Source organism: Pelobates fuscus, chromosome 3 (genome assembly GCF_036172605.1).
Source record: "Pelobates fuscus isolate aPelFus1 chromosome 3, aPelFus1.pri, whole genome shotgun sequence".
Taxonomy (NCBI): Eukaryota; Metazoa; Chordata; class Amphibia; order Anura; family Pelobatidae; genus Pelobates; species Pelobates fuscus.
The window spans coordinates 416,243,378-416,260,625 of NC_086319.1; the positions used below are offsets into that span (position 1 = coordinate 416,243,378).

The 17,248-nt window shown below is 50.5% G+C and overlaps 1 protein-coding gene across 1 annotated transcript in view; it reads right to left on the reverse strand.

The window, feature by feature from the left end:
- Window positions 1-2,208: 2,208 nt before the first annotated feature.
- The window catches only part of LOC134602071 (olfactory receptor 5G9-like), a 33,372-nt gene continuing 18,332 nt past the window's right edge, over window positions 2,209-17,248 (reverse strand). The window contains exon 2 of the mRNA XM_063446570.1: window positions 2,209-3,150. Within this exon, the coding sequence (XP_063302640.1) occupies window positions 2,209-3,150 (942 nt within the window). The remainder of the gene's footprint in view (window positions 3,151-17,248) is intronic.

Genomic DNA, 17,248 nt, shown 5'->3' on the forward strand with positions numbered 1-17,248 from the left:
AGATTCAGACGGTAAACAATCCAAATTCCAAATTGAGGATTTTCATAGAGTGTGAAGACGATCCCATGTATTGATCCATGAAGGTGAATCCAACTGAAAAGAAATAAAAAGACATGAAAGGGACTTGGAAATGAACTGTTTGTCATATATACATTAATATTAACTATTTTTTTTTTTTTTAAAGGTTATCTAACAAGTAAAATAATCACGAATCTCAATATGTGTGACAATAATTAAAAATAAAATAATAACCAAAAAAAACACCTACATGTATATATTAATAGTAAATCCTCCTCATTGAAGTCCCAAAATGTTCCAATAATCTTGTAGAAAACTAGTATCCAGTTATGTTGAGGTGTATTCCTGTAGTGTCCTTTGCCAGAATAGTGTGTTACAGTATGGGTTAATTCAGTAGGTTCTGATATGCAATCAACACTTATAAGACATTGTATGGATAGTGATCACATACTGCTATAATATAACTGGCATGGATAGGGATTAATATAAAAGAAAAATACCAAGAAAAAGTTATCAGATTGTGTGAATCGCGATCTGATCAACCTAAAATGGCCGACGAGAATCTTGCGAGATCCAAGATGGCTACCATTTGCGACAAAATGTCAGATGGGGAGACCGTGAAATTGCCGTCTCGTCTGCCCCAAAAAATAGTGCGTCCCGCACTCCCACCACCCTCAGCACCCATCCAGACTCTTAAATCACTGGGCAGAAAACAAATAATATAGCTGGATCGCGGCAATGGCAGCCACAATGCATTAACAAAGGGAGCAGGTCTAAGGGCTAGCTGTGGCAGTCCAGACCTGAAGAGCCCAGGATAAATAGTAAAACCAGAGGTAGGGTGGGAGAAGAAAGATAAATAATATGCAGGGGTAGAAGGGAAGAGATATAACACATACAATAAAAGCTATAAACAGTATCAGTTATAGATAGTATATCAAACAATGGTATAATAATAAGATATGAAGGAACACAATACTTTGACCTGTGCCAGCAGGAGCAGCAAAGAAAGAGGGAGAGCTACAGAGGGAGGGGTCTTTTTGTAACCTGTTGCAATGTGTTTTAATTTATATAATTTCTATCCCAAGCATTAAGCCTGGACACTTTGAGATCCAGTAATATGCCTTCCTATCCTTTCCCACAATGCCTTCTGGTAGGTGGCTGACTTATAACTTGCTGAGGACCCCCTCTTACCTAAAACTATCAACACGTGTTGCTGCTTTTAACCAACAGTCACTACTTACTATAACACCTGATGCTAGTTTTAAAAGTAGTGGCTGTTTAACAACTGCCAATTTTACAAGTAGCAGCAAGAAGATTCCAAGCTCTCATAATTATATTCTCTAAGGAAAGAACTTGTTCCAACCCTATCACTATGTTTACTGGCTACCACTAAGACTCCAAATTAACTAATTGTTAATGTATGTTAATGGTGGAACTACCAGGGTCTGTGACAGGTCCCTGGAGTTCCACCTGTAAGGTCTCTATGGCAATATATTGAAGAACAGTCAAATCTTTCAAGGGAGCTTGTGGTCTGCAGCTCTGCCAGGTGCAGACCAGTTCAGAAATGCTCCATCTGTGTTCCCGAGATTCAGTAAATGAGTCAGAGTGCTGCTGCCTGGTTTCCATGACAACACCCTTGACTAATTCACTGACTATTTATTTACTTTGCTATGCTGCAGCAAGCTTGGTCACTAGAAAGTAATGGATTATAAAGCCAATCCCTGCAAAAAGGGATACAAACTACTTTTTTTATGTTTTATTAAATAATTTGTGGGGGTCTTCAATACATCCTCTCCCATACTTACCACAGAGCTGCCACAAGGGAATTTCACACACATCCCATTCTGTCAAACCCCACCAATATCTCACTCAGCCAATCTAACACATCACCTTTGCCACCCCACCCCCCCCAGCACACACACACACAAGAGGAAGCCTGTCATCGATCTTTGTTGCCCTGTGGTTTCTAGTTAAACTCTTGATATATGTGTAATCTTGGTGTTGCACAAGTGATGATGGTGGATCTCCTTGATAAATATAGGGAGCGTCTGGGGCATCTGGTATTATCATTTCTTGGAGGCTTAACTGCAGGAAAATGATGACCTTGAAGCTGTAAATCTGCTCTACTATCCAATACCATGAGCCAGACTACTAAAAATCACAGATCTTTAGAAAAAAATAAAAAATATATTAAACTTCTACATGTTTTTTCTCCAAGTAGTTTTTTAAAGCTGCCTTGATTTCTCGGTTCCTCAGACTGTATATTAAAGGATTCAATAAAGGGGTCACAACTGTGTACACAAGGGACATAATCTTATTCATATTAAATGACTGTTCTCCTGATGGAAATACATAGATAGCAGCTAGAGTCCCGTAATACGTGCAAACGACAGTGAGGTGGGAACTGCATGTGGAGAAGGCTTTCTGTCTCCCAGTGGTGGATGCTATTCTATGTATAGCGAGAAAGATACAAACATAAGTAGAAATGATAAACATAGTTTCAATTACAATTTCTGGAGTAGATATTATAAATATCATAGTTTGTACAATTGTTGTATCAGAACAAGAAACCTGAAAGAATGGAGCATAATCACAGAAGAAATGGTCAATAGTATTAGAATTACAAAATTGTAAATGACACAAACTGATATTTAGCATCATTGAGAGACTTAAACCCAGTGTCCAAGACAACACAACTAGTCCAAGACAAAATGGGAAATTCATTATCGTTACATAATGCAATGGTTTACAGACAGCCACATATCTATCATAGGACATCATGGTGAGAAGAAGACATTCTGTAGCTGAAGACAAGCTAAAGAAATATAGCTGAGTAATGCACCCACTAACTGTCATGGGGCTACCATCTTGTAAGGTGACATATAATAAATTTGGTGTAATAGTCATACTAAGTATAATATCACAAAAGGACAAGTGGCTGAGCAAGAAGTACATGGGAGATCTGAGAGATTGAGTAGTAGAAACCACTATTATCATTAGAAGATTTCCAGTTATTGTCATCATAAACACTATGAGGACAGCAGCAAAGAAAATTATTCTAGAGGTGCGATGAAGCTGGAACCCAAGGAGGAATAATTCTGGATTAGCTGACTGGTTATGTCTTGGAATCATCTGATGAAAGAGCAAAAAAGACAGTCATAATAAGTCCCACATTTAAATGATTTTTTGAAGGAGCTATAAAAATTACCATGTAAATGCTATAAATGAAAATTGGCTGCCACTTAATTGAAAATTCTAATGCTTATTAATTAAAATGTATTGATTGAGACTATAAACATCTTTTAACCCCTTTCCAACGTTAGGGCAAACTATGCTCTCTTTCAAAAAGAGGGCTCTAACGCCATTAAGGCAGCATGTCACGTCCTAGCAATCAAGTCCTGCTTGCAGCCTTTATACTTACCCTTCTTGAAGGAACCAATTGGGGGACTGCCTGGAAAATCATGCAGTCCTTCTGTAGCCAGTACTGCCAATTTTAATCATGTGATTGGGATGACAACCGATGACATGACTCAGATCAGCTGGATTGCAAGATTTCCTGCAGTGAACAGGCAGTGTTTACATTAAAAAGCTTGCAGGGACTGTCAGCAGACACCAGAACAACTACCATATATACTCGAGTATAGGTCGACCTGAATATAAGCCAAGGCCCCTAATTTTAGCACAAAAAACTGACTCGAGTATAAGCCTAGGGTAGGAAATGCAGCAGCTACTGGTAAATTTCCAAATCAAATTAGATCCCAATAAAATTACATTAATCAAATATTTATTTACAGTGTGTGTATATAATGAATGCAGTGTGTTTTTGTGTTTGTGTAGTGTGTGTATATAATGAATGCACTGTTTCTACCTTTACCGTTATCTCCTAAATTTCTTTATTCCAATATGAAATCTCAACTTGAACAATGTTGTCATTTTAAGTACTGTATTTCACTCAGCTGTAAGAAATACCCACAACGTACCTTCACAATATTCAGCTTACATTTCCTTGCAGAATCTTTAATACATTATCTTGTGTGACTTCAAAATGTAGATCTGTATTCTGAGTTCTTGGCTGATATTATAATGTATGACTCAATGCACTTTGGGACACTTGTTAGAATTCACAAGTGAGTTGCAATGGCTGGATTCCCCTGGCTTGTAATAGTTACAGAAGGGATGCATGCTTATCTCAGTGGAGAAAAAAAGTACATTTGGCTTCATTGCTTACTTTTTTTAACTTGCAGAGTCAGTCTAAGCACCAAAATCAGTTCAATTTATTGGAGTGTTTTTAGTGCAGATCTCATGTCTTTGCAGTTTCCCTGCACAATGGTCTGCCGGATTTAGTTAGGTGTTTGATCCAAGGACATTGCTGAGGTGGTCTGACCAAGATTCAAACTTGAATTTTAATGAAGTGATGTTAACACTGCTCTAACTAGCTCAATTTGTACCTCCTGGACCCTTTCTGGATGTGTGTTTCTGTGTTGGACATGACTGAGGTATTTTCTTGAGAAGAATAGCAATACCTATAATATATATATTCGGGGCCAGTACAAACCATTATCTGGAAACCTATTCATAAATAGGGCTATACATAGGACACGAGGTTACACATTCAGGCTGGAAGAAAGGAGATTTAATCTAAAGCAAAGGAATGTCTTTTTACAGTAAGAGCAATAAGGATATGGAATTCTCTGCCTGAAGAGGTGGTTTTGTCAGAGTCCATACAAATGTTTAAACAGCAATTGAATAAATACTTCCAAACATAACATACAGGGATATCGTTTCTATTTAGTGGGGTAACAGCTGCTTGATCCAAGGAGATATCTGACTGCCATTTTGGGGTCAAGAAGGATTTTTTTCCTAGTTTGTTGCAAAATTGAAAGTGCTTCAGACTAGTTTTTTTTGCCTTCTTTAGGATCATCAGCAAAAACCTATGTGAGGAAGGCTGAACTTGATTAACGCAAGTCTCTTTACAGCTATGTAACAATGTAACTATGTAATAGCTATCTATACCCAACATATTGAGCCTTCTGATGCAACCATTAGCCACCATTTTGCTAAGGCTGGGAATGCTAACTTATCCATATGGATTGATAGTCACCAGCTAGACAAAGAGTTAACAAAGTCTGCTTTCTTCTGACACACTCTATCAGCAGGTCAAAGTAACAATAAAACACACAAAATGAACATGTAACAAAGAACTTAAACAGATTGCAGCATAATGCGTTTCACATATCAAGGGCCCACCGTGAGGACAGTCTCCATTTCTATAGAAGACAAAACTCCTTGTCTTTCCCCCTCTAAGGCTACATCTGTGCTTGTTTACCTTTGGGTCAACTGAGCAATCATAACCTTGACCTCGCAGGCACATTGCCTGGTCGTGGTCTTTGCTCTGATCTTTCATTCACCCTTTACGCAGTTTCTAAGATTTTCCCCTTTGTCACTCAGAATGCAACTAAGACATTTGTCCATATTCTTGTTTGTTACGGAACGCAGTATATTAGTCCACGATATCCGTTGGTATCCTCAGGAAATCCACAGTCACGACAGAAAGCACGGCAATATTCCCCATCCTCCCAATAACCGGACGAAACACAGTTTGGGAGTCAACTAACTCGGTTTATTCACAGGCAGTATATTTATACAGTTCCCCATGCAAGGGGTTTCCAGACAGTAATTCCAGGGGCTTTCTCCCACCATGCACCGTGACTTTCCCAACAGGCCTCGCTGCACGAGGGAGATACTCCCACTAAAATGGACGACTAAGTGGATTATCTCCTCGTGCAGCGAAACCGACAATTGACATTAAAATACAGAAATTACACAATATTCGGTACTTTGCAATAGTTGAACGTTCGGTAGATAGCTGGGGTCGGAGCGCGCACTTTGGGAGAATACCGCTCCGATCCCAGCTGAATTGACCGAACGCCACACATAATACAATAAAACATTAAAGTGAGTTTAAAAGTACCGACTAAGTACGGGACATACAATGGACCGAACGCGGGGCTCCTGAACGCGCTGGAAGTCCAGCGGCGTTCAGATCATCGAGTAGCCGTTTTCAGTTCCAGGCTCTCGACGACCGAACACCGCTGCAGGGACAAAGGATCCAAGATGGCCGACCGCTGCATGGTCGGTAGTGGCTCGACGGCCACCTCGGAGAGCCTTTAATCACCGATTGCAACAATGTTGCAATCGGTGAATTGGTACCACACGACTTGGGAATGTGTGGTCGACCTGGGGAGCCCGTATTCGTACGGCGAACGGCCAGGATAGCCGTGTTTCGCCGTATGAATGCTTGGTGCGCTGGCCGCATACGGCGGCCAGCCTGCGAACGGCCACACTACGATACATACACAGGTTAAAAGACACAGTACATATTCAGCCTACGGACAACCTTTAATAACTACAGTCCAGAAGTGGCTAGTTTTGCCACAATGCTCCCCCAGAACCAAGCCGGCATACACAGTCTGATCCCAACGGATCGGCTTGGGGATGTCCGGGAGAGTACTCACAGATCACTTCTCGAGTTCAGTCTGTCTAGATAACCCGTCAGCGTTACCGTTTTGTTTTCCTGGCCGGTAATGGATAGTAAAGTCAAAGGGCTGCAGCGCCAAGCTCCAGCGCAGCAGCCTGGCATTGTCTCCAGACACACGGTTTAGCCACACTAACGGGTTGTGATCTGTGAGTAAAGAAAAAGGTTGTCCGTACAAATAGGGCTGTAACTTTTTAAGGGCCCACACCACGGCCAGGCATTCTTTCTCGATGGCGGCGTAGCTTACTTCGCGGGGTAACAACTTGCGGCTTAAGTAGGCTACGGGATGTTCTCCGCCATCGGCTCCCACTTGGCTCAGCACTGCCCCCAATCCAAACATTGAAGCGTCTGTGTGGACAAGAAATCTTTTAGTTGGATCAGGAGCCATTAACACAGGAGCATTAGTTAGTGCAGTCTTGAGCTGTTGGAATGCCTGCTCACACTCTGGGGCCCAGACAACCAGTCGGGGAAGGTTCTTTTTGGTCAGGTCCGTCAGGGGTTTGGCCAGGGTACTGTAGTCGGGTACAAATTTCCTATAATACCCTGCAGTCCCTAAGAACGCTAGCACCTGGGTTTTGGTCCTGGGGGTAGGCCACTTGGCCACGGCCTCAATTTTGGCTGGCTCGGGTCTCTGCTGCCCACACCCTACTCGGTGTCCTAGATACTGCACCTCGGCCATCCCTATGTGGCACTTACTCGGTTTCAGCGTTAACCCCGCTCCCCCAATACGATCTAGGATCGCCCCTATATGTTGGAGGTGATCTTCCCAAGTCTGGCTGAAGATGGCTATGTCGTCCAGGTAGGCACAGGCATAGTCTTGGAAGCCGTCCAGTAGTCGATCTACCATCCGCTGAAAAGTAGCCGGAGCGTTTTTCATCCCGAAGGGCATGACCTTGAACTGGTACAGGCCAAACGGGGTGACAAACGCCGACTTGGGGATGGCATCATCGGCTAAAGGAATCTGCCAGTATCCCTTACATAAGTCAATTGTAGTGAGATACTGGCCCCGGGCCATTTTATCTAGCAGTTCGTCTATACGGGGCATCGGGTAGGCGTCAGACACGGTCTTGTCATTCAGCCTCCGGTAGTCAACGCAGAATCGGGTGGTGCCGTCCTTTTTAGGCACCAGGACTACCGGTGATGCCCAGGGGCTATCTGAGGGTTCGATAACCCCTAACTGCAGCATTTCATCCAGCTCGGCCTTCATATGAGTCTGGACTGATTCCGGGACCCTATACGGGGCCTGCCGCATAGGTAGCTGTCCCGGGGTTTCAACTCGGTGGGTGGCCAGCGGAGTGTACCCAGGTAAATTAGAGAACGTAGCCCCTTTAGCTACGATCAGCGCCTGTATCTGGGCACGCTCGCGAGGGCTTAGCCGCTCCCCCAGTTGAACCCCCCGGGAGGGCTCTACCGGCTCTTCCTGTTCTAGCAGATCAGGTAGTGGTAAGTTCTCCTGATCTTCCAGGGCTGAGGCACAGATTGCCGTCACATCCTCTATCCGCTCGTGGTAGGGTTTGAGCAGGTTGACGTGAAGCATGCGTCTCTTCCCTACCCCGGAGCAGGGGCCAATCACATAGGTAGTGTCGCATCGCTGCTCCACTACCTGGTATGGGCCTTGCCAGATGGCCTGCAGCTTATCTGTGCGGACAGGTTTTAAAATTAAAACCTTCTGCCCCACTTGAAAGCTGCGGTCCCTGGCTCCCCTATCGTACCATCGCCGCTGACGTTGTTGGGCCGCCTGGAGGTTGGTGTGTACGGCCTGGGTTAGCGCCTCCAGTCGGTCTCGGAACTCCAGTACGTACGATACTATAGGGGTTTCGCTAGCGATACTCTCCCCCTCCCAGTGCTCCCTAATTAAGTTTAAAGGTCCCCGTACTCTTCTCCCGAACAGTAGTTCGAATGGGGAGAACCCGGTCGATTCTTGGGGAACCTCTCTATACGCAAAGAGCAGGTGAGGTAGAAATCTCTCCCAGTCTTTGTGGGTTTCCCCGAACGTCCGAAGCATCTGCTTCAGCGTCCCATTAAAGCGTTCACATAGTCCATTGGACTGGGGGTGGTAGGCTGAATTGACTATGGGCTTAATGCCACACACTTTCCACATTTGTTGGGTAACCTCAGCAGTAAATTGGGTGCCCCGGTCAGATATTATCTCCTGGGGGAACCCTACTCGGGAAAATACTTTTATCAGAGCTTCCGCCACGGTTTCAGCGTGAATGTTAGAGAGGGCTACTGCTTCGGGATATCGGGTGGCGTAGTCCACCACAGTTAAAATGTATTTCTTCCCAGAAGGACTGGGTTTTGGCAGGGGCCCTACTATATCTACGGCGACCCTGCTGAAGGGTTCGGCGATAATGGGAAGGGGGCATAACTTGGCCTTGTGGCGATCCCCTCGTTTTCCTACCCTCTGGCAGACGTCGCAGGACGTGCAATATTGTCGCACATCCTGTGAGATTCCGGGCCAGAAAAACGCGTGTGTTAGGCGGTACCGGGTACGGGTCATCCCTAGGTGTCCTGATAAGGGGATATCGTGAGCAATTCTGAGCAGCTCCTGCCTATACTTCCGGGGTACCACTAGTTGTTTGTTCGTCAAAGTGACGGACCCCCCCACGTCCTTGGCCGTGATACGGTACAGTAACTCTTTTTCCCACGTGTAATGCTCCCCCTCTAGCCCGGTCTGGACAGCTTGTGCCCGGTCCCTATAGACTTGTAGAGTGGGATCGGTCTGTACTTCGGTGATAAAGGTAGTCGGGGTATCCCAGGATATGGAAGTCGGGTGAGGGTCGTGGTCTCTTACCTGAGCCTCAGAGTGTATCGGTGTAGCCGTGGTGCGTGCCTGTTGCCGTGTGGTTACTGGATGGGCTTCCTGGTAGGGTGCCTGCGGAACAAAGGCAGAGGTCATCTGACCCAAATCATTCCCTAACACAACATCTGCTGGTAAGTTCTGCATTAGTCCCACTTCTACTGTCCCCTCTCCCGCACCCCAGTTCAAATGTACTTTCGCCGTGGGTAGTCGGTATACAGCTCCCCCGGCTACCCGAACGGCCACAGATCCGCCGGTATGCGTGCCCTCCGAAACCAAATGGGGGGCTACCAGGGTTAAGGTGGCTCCCGAATCTCGCAGACCCTGCACTTCGGTTCCCTCAAGAGTTACCAGTTGTCGGTGATGCTGCCGGTTATCAGTGGCTCGGACCGACATGACTTCGTGCAAAATGCCCAGAGGTTCCTCCGCCTGCACACTCCATAAATCCTGAGTGGCGGGGTCTCTCTGGTAATGGTGAGCAGCCGCCCTGGGTGCGGGGTTTGGACGGCCCTGATTCCAGGTGGGCCTGCTGCGATTCTGGGTGCATTCTCGGGCCATATGCCCCCATTGTTTGCAGGAATGGCATTGGATGTTGGCCCGCCCGTTGTATCTGGACGGTGGCGGTATCTGTCCTTGTGAGGGACGGAACGGGGCAGCGGTGGGCGCTAGGGGTGTTGTGGCGCTAGGTAGTCCTGGGGGTCGGGAGTAGCTTTTGGCTGCGGGTCCCTGGGGTCTCCGGGCATCAAAATGTTGATCGGCCAATCTAGCCGCTTCCGTTAGGGTCAGGGGTTTCCTATCCCGTACCCATTCTTGTGTCTCCGGGGATAATCCATTAAAAAATTGTTCCAGCAACATCAGCTGGCGCAATTCCTCCATGGTGGTGGCGTTGCTGGCCTGGATCCACCCTTGGGAGGCTTGATCCAATTTGTGTGCCCATTCTGCGTGCGAATCTCGCTCTGGTTTGCGTAAGTGTCGGAACTTGCGCCGGTATGCCTCTGGGGTAATGGCATACCTCTCCAAGATTGCACGCTTTACTTTGGCATAATCTTTGCTGTCCTCACTGGGTACAGTGCGGTACGCTTCGGCTGCCCGACCTGCTAGTTTGCTTGCTAGCAGTTGCACCCATACGGACCGTTCTAGCTCATGCAGATCACACAGTCTTTCAAAGTCCTGCAAGTACCCGTCTATCTCGTCCTTTTCCTCGCAAAAAGCCCTGAAGGCCTGGTACGGGATCTTGGGCTTTACTGGATTGTAGAGGGACCCTGGGTTTGACTCGGTTCGAGCCAGGGTGTGTTGCGGGCTGTGTGCCATAACATATTCCTGCACATTTGCCATCACCATATTTAACATGGCATCTGATATCGGTTGCGGCAAAAACGCTAGCCTGGTCCTCATTTCTCTTTCATAGAGCGTTTCCTCCATAACTACCGGGGGGGTAGCGCTGCGGGCTTGGTCTCCCTCCATCAGCTCGGCAATGATTGTCGCCTTGTTTTTGCTGCTGGCTACTTTCCCTCTGGCTTCCAGTAGTTCCTTTAACGTCTGTCGCTTCAGTATGGTATAGTCAATCTCCATACGAATTGCCTTTGCTTTCCTCGTTCGGTAGTTCCAGTTACACGAACTCCGTTTTTCGGCTGTAAGGTTCGGATCCCGTCGCTTGCCACCAATTGTTACGGAACGCAGTATATTAGTCCACGATATCCGTTGGTATCCTCAGGAAATCCACAGTCACGACAGAAAGCACGGCAATATTCCCCATCCTCCCAATAACCGGACGAAACACAGTTTGGGAGTCAACTAACTCGGTTTATTCACAGGCAGTATATTTATACAGTTCCCCATGCAAGGGGTTTCCAGACAGTAATTCCAGGGGATTTCTCCCACCATGCACCGTGACTTTCCCAACAGGCCTCGCTGCACGAGGGAGATACTCCCACTAAAATGGACGACTAAGTGGATTATCTCCTCGTGCAGCGAAACCGACAATTGACATTAAAATACAGAAATTACACAATATTCGGTACTTTGCAATAGTTGAACGTTCGGTAGATAGCTGGGGTCGGAGCGCGCACTTTGGGAGAATACCGCTCCGATCCCAGCTGAATTGACCGAACGCCACACATAATACAATAAAACATTAAAGTGAGTTTAAAAGTACCGACTAAGTACGGGACATACAATGGACCGAACGCGGGGCTCCTGAACGCGCTGGAAGTCCAGCGGCGTTCAGATCATCGAGTAGCCGTTTTCAATTCCAGGCTCTCGACGACCGAACACCGCTGCAGGGACAAAGGATCCAAGATGGCCGACCGCCGCATGGTCGGTAGTGGCTCGACGGCCACCTCGGAGAGCCTTTAATCACCGATTGCAACAATGTTGCAATCGGTGAATTGGTACCACACGACTTGGAAATGTGTGGTCGACCTGGGGAGCCCGTATTCGTACGGCGAACGGCCAGGATAGCCGAACGGCCACACTACGATACATACACAGGTTAAAAGACACAGTACATATTCAGCCTACGGACAACCTTTAATAACTACAGTCCAGAAGTGGCTAGTTTTGCCACATTGTTGTTCCCCGCTTTGATTCTGCCTCTCACCCTGTGCCCAGAGTGCTCCTCTACAGTTCATAATAAAACTTCTTCCAGACTTACCTACCTTACATTGAGCAAATCTCACACCTCACCTCTCTGCCAGTCTCTACACTGACTGTGTCATTTAGGATTTGGTCTAAAACTATCGTACTTACTTACAAAGCTCTCCATAACTGTGCCCCTGCTTACATCCCCCATTAGCAGATAAGCTAGAGCACAGGCCTGTCCCTGGCAACACCCTCACTCACACCCAGAAGAACCCCGCCCCAGCCACACACTCGCTCACACCCATAAAATTAAAGTTCCTTTCTATGTCCATTTGAAATGTCGGGAGGTTATTCTTTTTATTTCTTATAAACAGGGGCCTGGCAGCACTTTCTGTAGCCCCATGTAGCTAGAGCGCAGCTAAGCGGAAAAAGGCCTTGACAGGGGTTAGGAGGCGGGCTTAGGAGGAAGTAAGCAAGGGTTGGATTATGGGTAAGTAGGATGGGCTATTTAAATGAGCAGCCATCTTAGGTGAGTCATTCTAACTTTCTACCCGGTTGAGTTTGTGTTCACCTCGGTGTGCGCGGACTTTGCTCGGTTGGAATTTTCTTTGTCTCCTCTGCAGGACCGATGGACGACGTGGAGCGATTGCTGGAGGGGATCAGGTCGGCGGCACGGCATCAGGGTGCGGACTGGCTACGGGCACAGCTCGGCCCTGCCCTGGCGGAGGCGGCGGATCGGGACGGTGATGGCGGGAGGCCGGTCAGGGCCCGGAGGCCCCCGAGGAGGCTGAGCCCGGGCACGGGGCCCGGTGAAGTTGTCCCCGGAAACAGTGGGGTTCCGGTTGCGACCGGCAGCAGGCCCGGGAGCCGCGTGGTCAAGGCCTTGCCTCCCCGCGTGCGGACGGAGCCTCGGACGAACACTCGGAGGCAGAAGGATGTCGTGGACGGGGGCGCCGCTGCTGTTGGGTCGGAAGTGGCCGGGCGGCCCCCTGGCGTTGCAAGACCCACGGAGGGGAGGTCCGGGCGGGCTTCCCCCCCATCGGAGAGTACCGAGGATGACGAGGCCGGATCCGGGAGACCGCATGACCGGCCTGGGAGGCAGCAGGCAAGTGCAGGGGGCTCCGGCCGGGGCCCTCTTGGCGGGAAGGTTGTTAAGGGGAGCTCTGCCACGGAGAGAGGCGGGAGTAGGCCAGTGGGGGGTGCCCAGGCCTTAGTCCTAAGGGGGGAGGGTCCCGGGGCCCCTAAGCGCAAACGTAGATCGAAAGGTGTGAGTTCCAGGGGCGGGGGGGGGTCTCGAGAGGTGGCCAGGTCAGATAGCGGGTCCCCCGTAGGGGTGGTGGGTAGGTCCGGGCTGGCGGGGTCTAGTCAGAAGGGGGGTAGGGGTAAAGGGGCGGGGGGAATAGGCGCAGGAAAAGGGGTTACGGAAGCGGTCAGTCGGAAGAATGCAGGAGGTCGGGGACCGGGATCATCGGTAGTGGTCGGGCGGCGGTGGGGCCCGGATTCTGGAAGTGGTAGCGATAGTCCATCACCCGTTAGGTCGCAGGGGTCCCGGGAGGCACGGGGGAGGTCGGGTCGGCACTGCTCCCCCTCGTACAGCTCGGCAGGGGAATGTGCGGCAGCCCCTAGGTATGGTCGGCAGGGGCGGCCTACTAGTAGAGACGGGAGGAGTCGTAGCCCCAGGGGTTCCAGGGTGCCACGTGGTGGTAGAGGTCAGCGGGAGGCTTCGGTACAGAGCAGGCGCTCCCGGGGTCGTGACGGGAGGGGTATTGATGTCCGTTACACCCTACCCAGGACTTCTTCTCCTTGTCCTAGGTCTCGGAGCCGTTCCGCCTCCTCGCAGGCTGGTCACCGGGTGGGCTCCCCGGTCGGCGAGACAGCAGCGGAAGTTCCTCTTCCTGGATGTCGGGCGATCCGCACTGCAGCCCCCGCCGTCCCGGCTTCGGGGGGCTTGGCCGGTGAGTCCAGTGGGTCACTACACTCTAACGCATTAATAACCACACTTCAGGCACTACTCCACTCATTGGGGGCGGGGGGTGACACTAGCGGCATTGGTCAGGTGTGGGCTCCGGGCGTTGGGGCTACGGGCTCTCGGGTTGGGAACTCCACAGGGCCTAGTTCGGGCGGGGATATGGTGTTGCCGCGGGAGGTAGGGGAGATTGGGAGCGAGAGGGCTGAGTTGACAGGGGGCATTCCCGACGCGGCTAGACAGCACGCGTATGTGTCGTTTGCGGGCCCGTTGGGGGTCCATTTGAAGCAGGAAGTGAAGGATAAAATATGGAAGGGGGAGTTTTGTGAGATCTTCTCCCTCCTCCCCTTGGAGGACTTTATAGACCTCAAGGAGGAGGATAAGAAGGACGAGAAGAAGGAGGAAGAGGAGAAAAGGAAGCGGTATCGCAAGATTCCGAAATCCTTCGGGAATTGGCTGAGGGCCTTTTGCGTGCTGGCTAGCGTGCTCGGCGAGAAATCGCCAGGGTTATGCTCCTCGCTGTTTTGTTATTTGGATGGCATTTGGGAAGCGTATCGGACTTACGGTGGGTTGGCGTGGTGGCGGTACGATGAGCAGTTTAGGCAGCGGCTGGCGGCTAACCCGGGGATGCGGTGGGACCAAATGGACCTGCCGCTCTGGATGAAGTTAATGATGGCGCAAAAGGCGCAGCCCTTTCAGAGCTCGGCCGGCGCTAGGGGGCAGTCCGCCTCGTCGGCCGCCTTACCAAAGGGCTTATGTTGGCTCTATAATGAGGGCCAATGCAAATGGGGGACCGCCTGTCGCTTCAAGCACGAGTGCTCCGGCTGCAGAGGCGCTCATGGGCTCAACCGCTGCTTCAAGAAAGGGAAGTCCGGTGGCGCCGGTGCTGCGGCCGCGGACGGTGGAGGGGGAGCATCCGCTTCCCCTGGGCTTAACCCCAGTGAGGCTAAGCGCGATGGAGCCATGGCTAAGCCGCTACGATAACAGGGCGGATGCCGCTGTTCTCCGGGCGGGTTTTGAGAAGGGGTTTTTCATTCCGTTTCAGGAGCGGGAGGGGGGATCGGGAAGGCTGCGCAACCTGAAGTCTGTGGCTGACTTCCCGGACGTGGTTAGGGAGAAGCTGGGCAAGGAAGTCGGGCTCGGCCGCATGGCGGGCCCGTTCACAGTGCCTCCACTGGAAGGCCTGCGGATTTCCCCACTCGGGGTGGTTCCCAAAAAGGAGCCGGGTAAATTTAGGCTCATTCATCATCTCTCGTACCCGAAGGGTGAGTCGGTGAATGACGGTATTCATAAGGACTTGTGCTCGGTGTCTTATGCGTCTTTCGACCGGGCGGTCGATTTGGTCCGGCGGGCCGGGCGTGGGGCTCTGATGGCGAAGGTGGATATTGAGGCCGCGTTTCGACTGCTGCCGGTCCACCGGGACTGTCATCACCTGCTGGGGTGTTTCTTCGAAGGGAACTACTTCGTGGACTTGTGCCTGCCCATGGGTTGTTCCATCTCGTGCTCCTATTTTGAGAAATTTAGCACTTTTCTCGAATGGGTGGTACGGGTGGAAGCAGGGAATCGTTTTATTGTACATTATTTAGATGATTTTCTGTGCGTGGGGCCGGCTGATTCCTTGGAATGCCTGCGCCTACTGCGAACGGTTGAGTGGGTGGCGGGCCACTTCGGGGTTCCGCTGGCGGCGGATAAAACTGAAGGCCCGAACACGTGTCTGAGTTTCCTGGGTCTGGAGATTGACTCTGGGTTGGGTGAATGCAGGCTGCCTCGGGATAAGCTGGACAGGCTTCGAGAGGCGGTGGCTGCTGTAGCGGGGGCGCGCAAGGTTACTCTGCGGCAGCTCCAGTCTTTGATTGGGCTGCTCAATTTTGCGTGTCGGGTAATCCCGATGGGACGGGTTTTCAGTCGCAGCCTGTCGGCTGCTACTGCGGGGGTTCGGTCCCCGCACCACTTCATCAGGGTGTCGGCGGCCATGAAGGAGGATTTGGGCATTTGGGATGCCTTCTTGCGGGATTTTAATGGGACAGTGTTGTTCAGGCAGGAGGGCCAGTCATCGGCCGAGCTTGAGCTTTTCACGGATGCTTCGGGCAGTGTGGGTTTTGGGGCATACTTTGGGGGCTGTTGGTGTGTGGAGAGGTGGCCGGACTCTTGGGGTTCGAGCCCTCTTATGCGCAACTTGGCTTTCCTTGAGTTATTCCCGTTAGTGGTTGCGATGGCACTATGGGGCGACAGGCTGCGTAATCGGAAAGTGGTCTTTTTCTCGGATAACATGGCGGTGGTTCACGCGGTGAATCGTCAGTCTGCGGCCTCGAGGCCGGTGGTTAGGCTGCTTCGGCGATTGGTGTTGCTGTGTATGTCTCGGAATGTTGTTTTTCGCGCGCGGCATGTTCCCGGTTATTTGAATGAGGTGGCTGACGCTCTGTCTCGTTTTCAGTGGTCCCGATTCTGGCTGGTGGCGCCGGGGGCTTCGAAGGACGGGCAGGCTTGCCCGGATGAGATTTGGCAGCTGGGAACATCCTGCTTGGAGGACTTGTGAAGGCTTCTCTGGCACCGGCCACTTGGGCCTCGTACAGTAAGGTTTGGGGCCTGTGGGAGCGGTCGCTGGACGGGCTGGCCATGGACAGCGGGGAGGCCCTGCGGGATGCTTTCCTGTGGTACACTTGTCAGTTGCTGGCAAAGAGGGCGTCGCCTGCCATGGTGGACAGGTCCATGGCGGCGATGGCGTTTTGGTTCAGATGGCATGGGAAGGAGGACTTTACTAAGACCTTCATTATCAGGCAGGCCCTGAAGGGCTATCGCAAGGGACGCAGGTCGCCGGATACCAGGCGCCCGGTGTCGGTTCGACTACTGGGGGATTTGGTGGGTTTGTTGCCCGAAATCTGTTTCAATGGGTTCGAGGCTTCTCTGTTCAAGGTGGCGTTTATTTTGGCGTTTTTTGGGGCATTCCGAATTGGGGAATTGGTGAGCGCTAATAAGATGGTGCAAGGGGGCTTGCAATTTTCGGGGGTTCGTGTCTTGGATGGGAAGGTGGTGGTGCACCTTGGCAGCTCCAAAACGGATGTCCGCGGCGTGGGCCGGGACGTGGCACTGGGGGCCTTGCCGGGCTCGGCTTTGTGCCCGTTGGCTGCTACGGCAGAATACCTGGCACGGAGGCCAGTGATGGGGGGTTCCTTGTTGGTGCATGCCGACGGATCCTCCCTCTCTCGGTTTCAGTTCACGAAAGTTTTTCGGTTGGGCTTGGGCAAGTTAGGGTTTCACGCTGAACGATTTGGAACGCACTCGTTCCGTATTGGGGCGGCCACGGAGGCGGCTCGGTTGGGATTGGGGGACGAGGTGGTGAAACGGATCG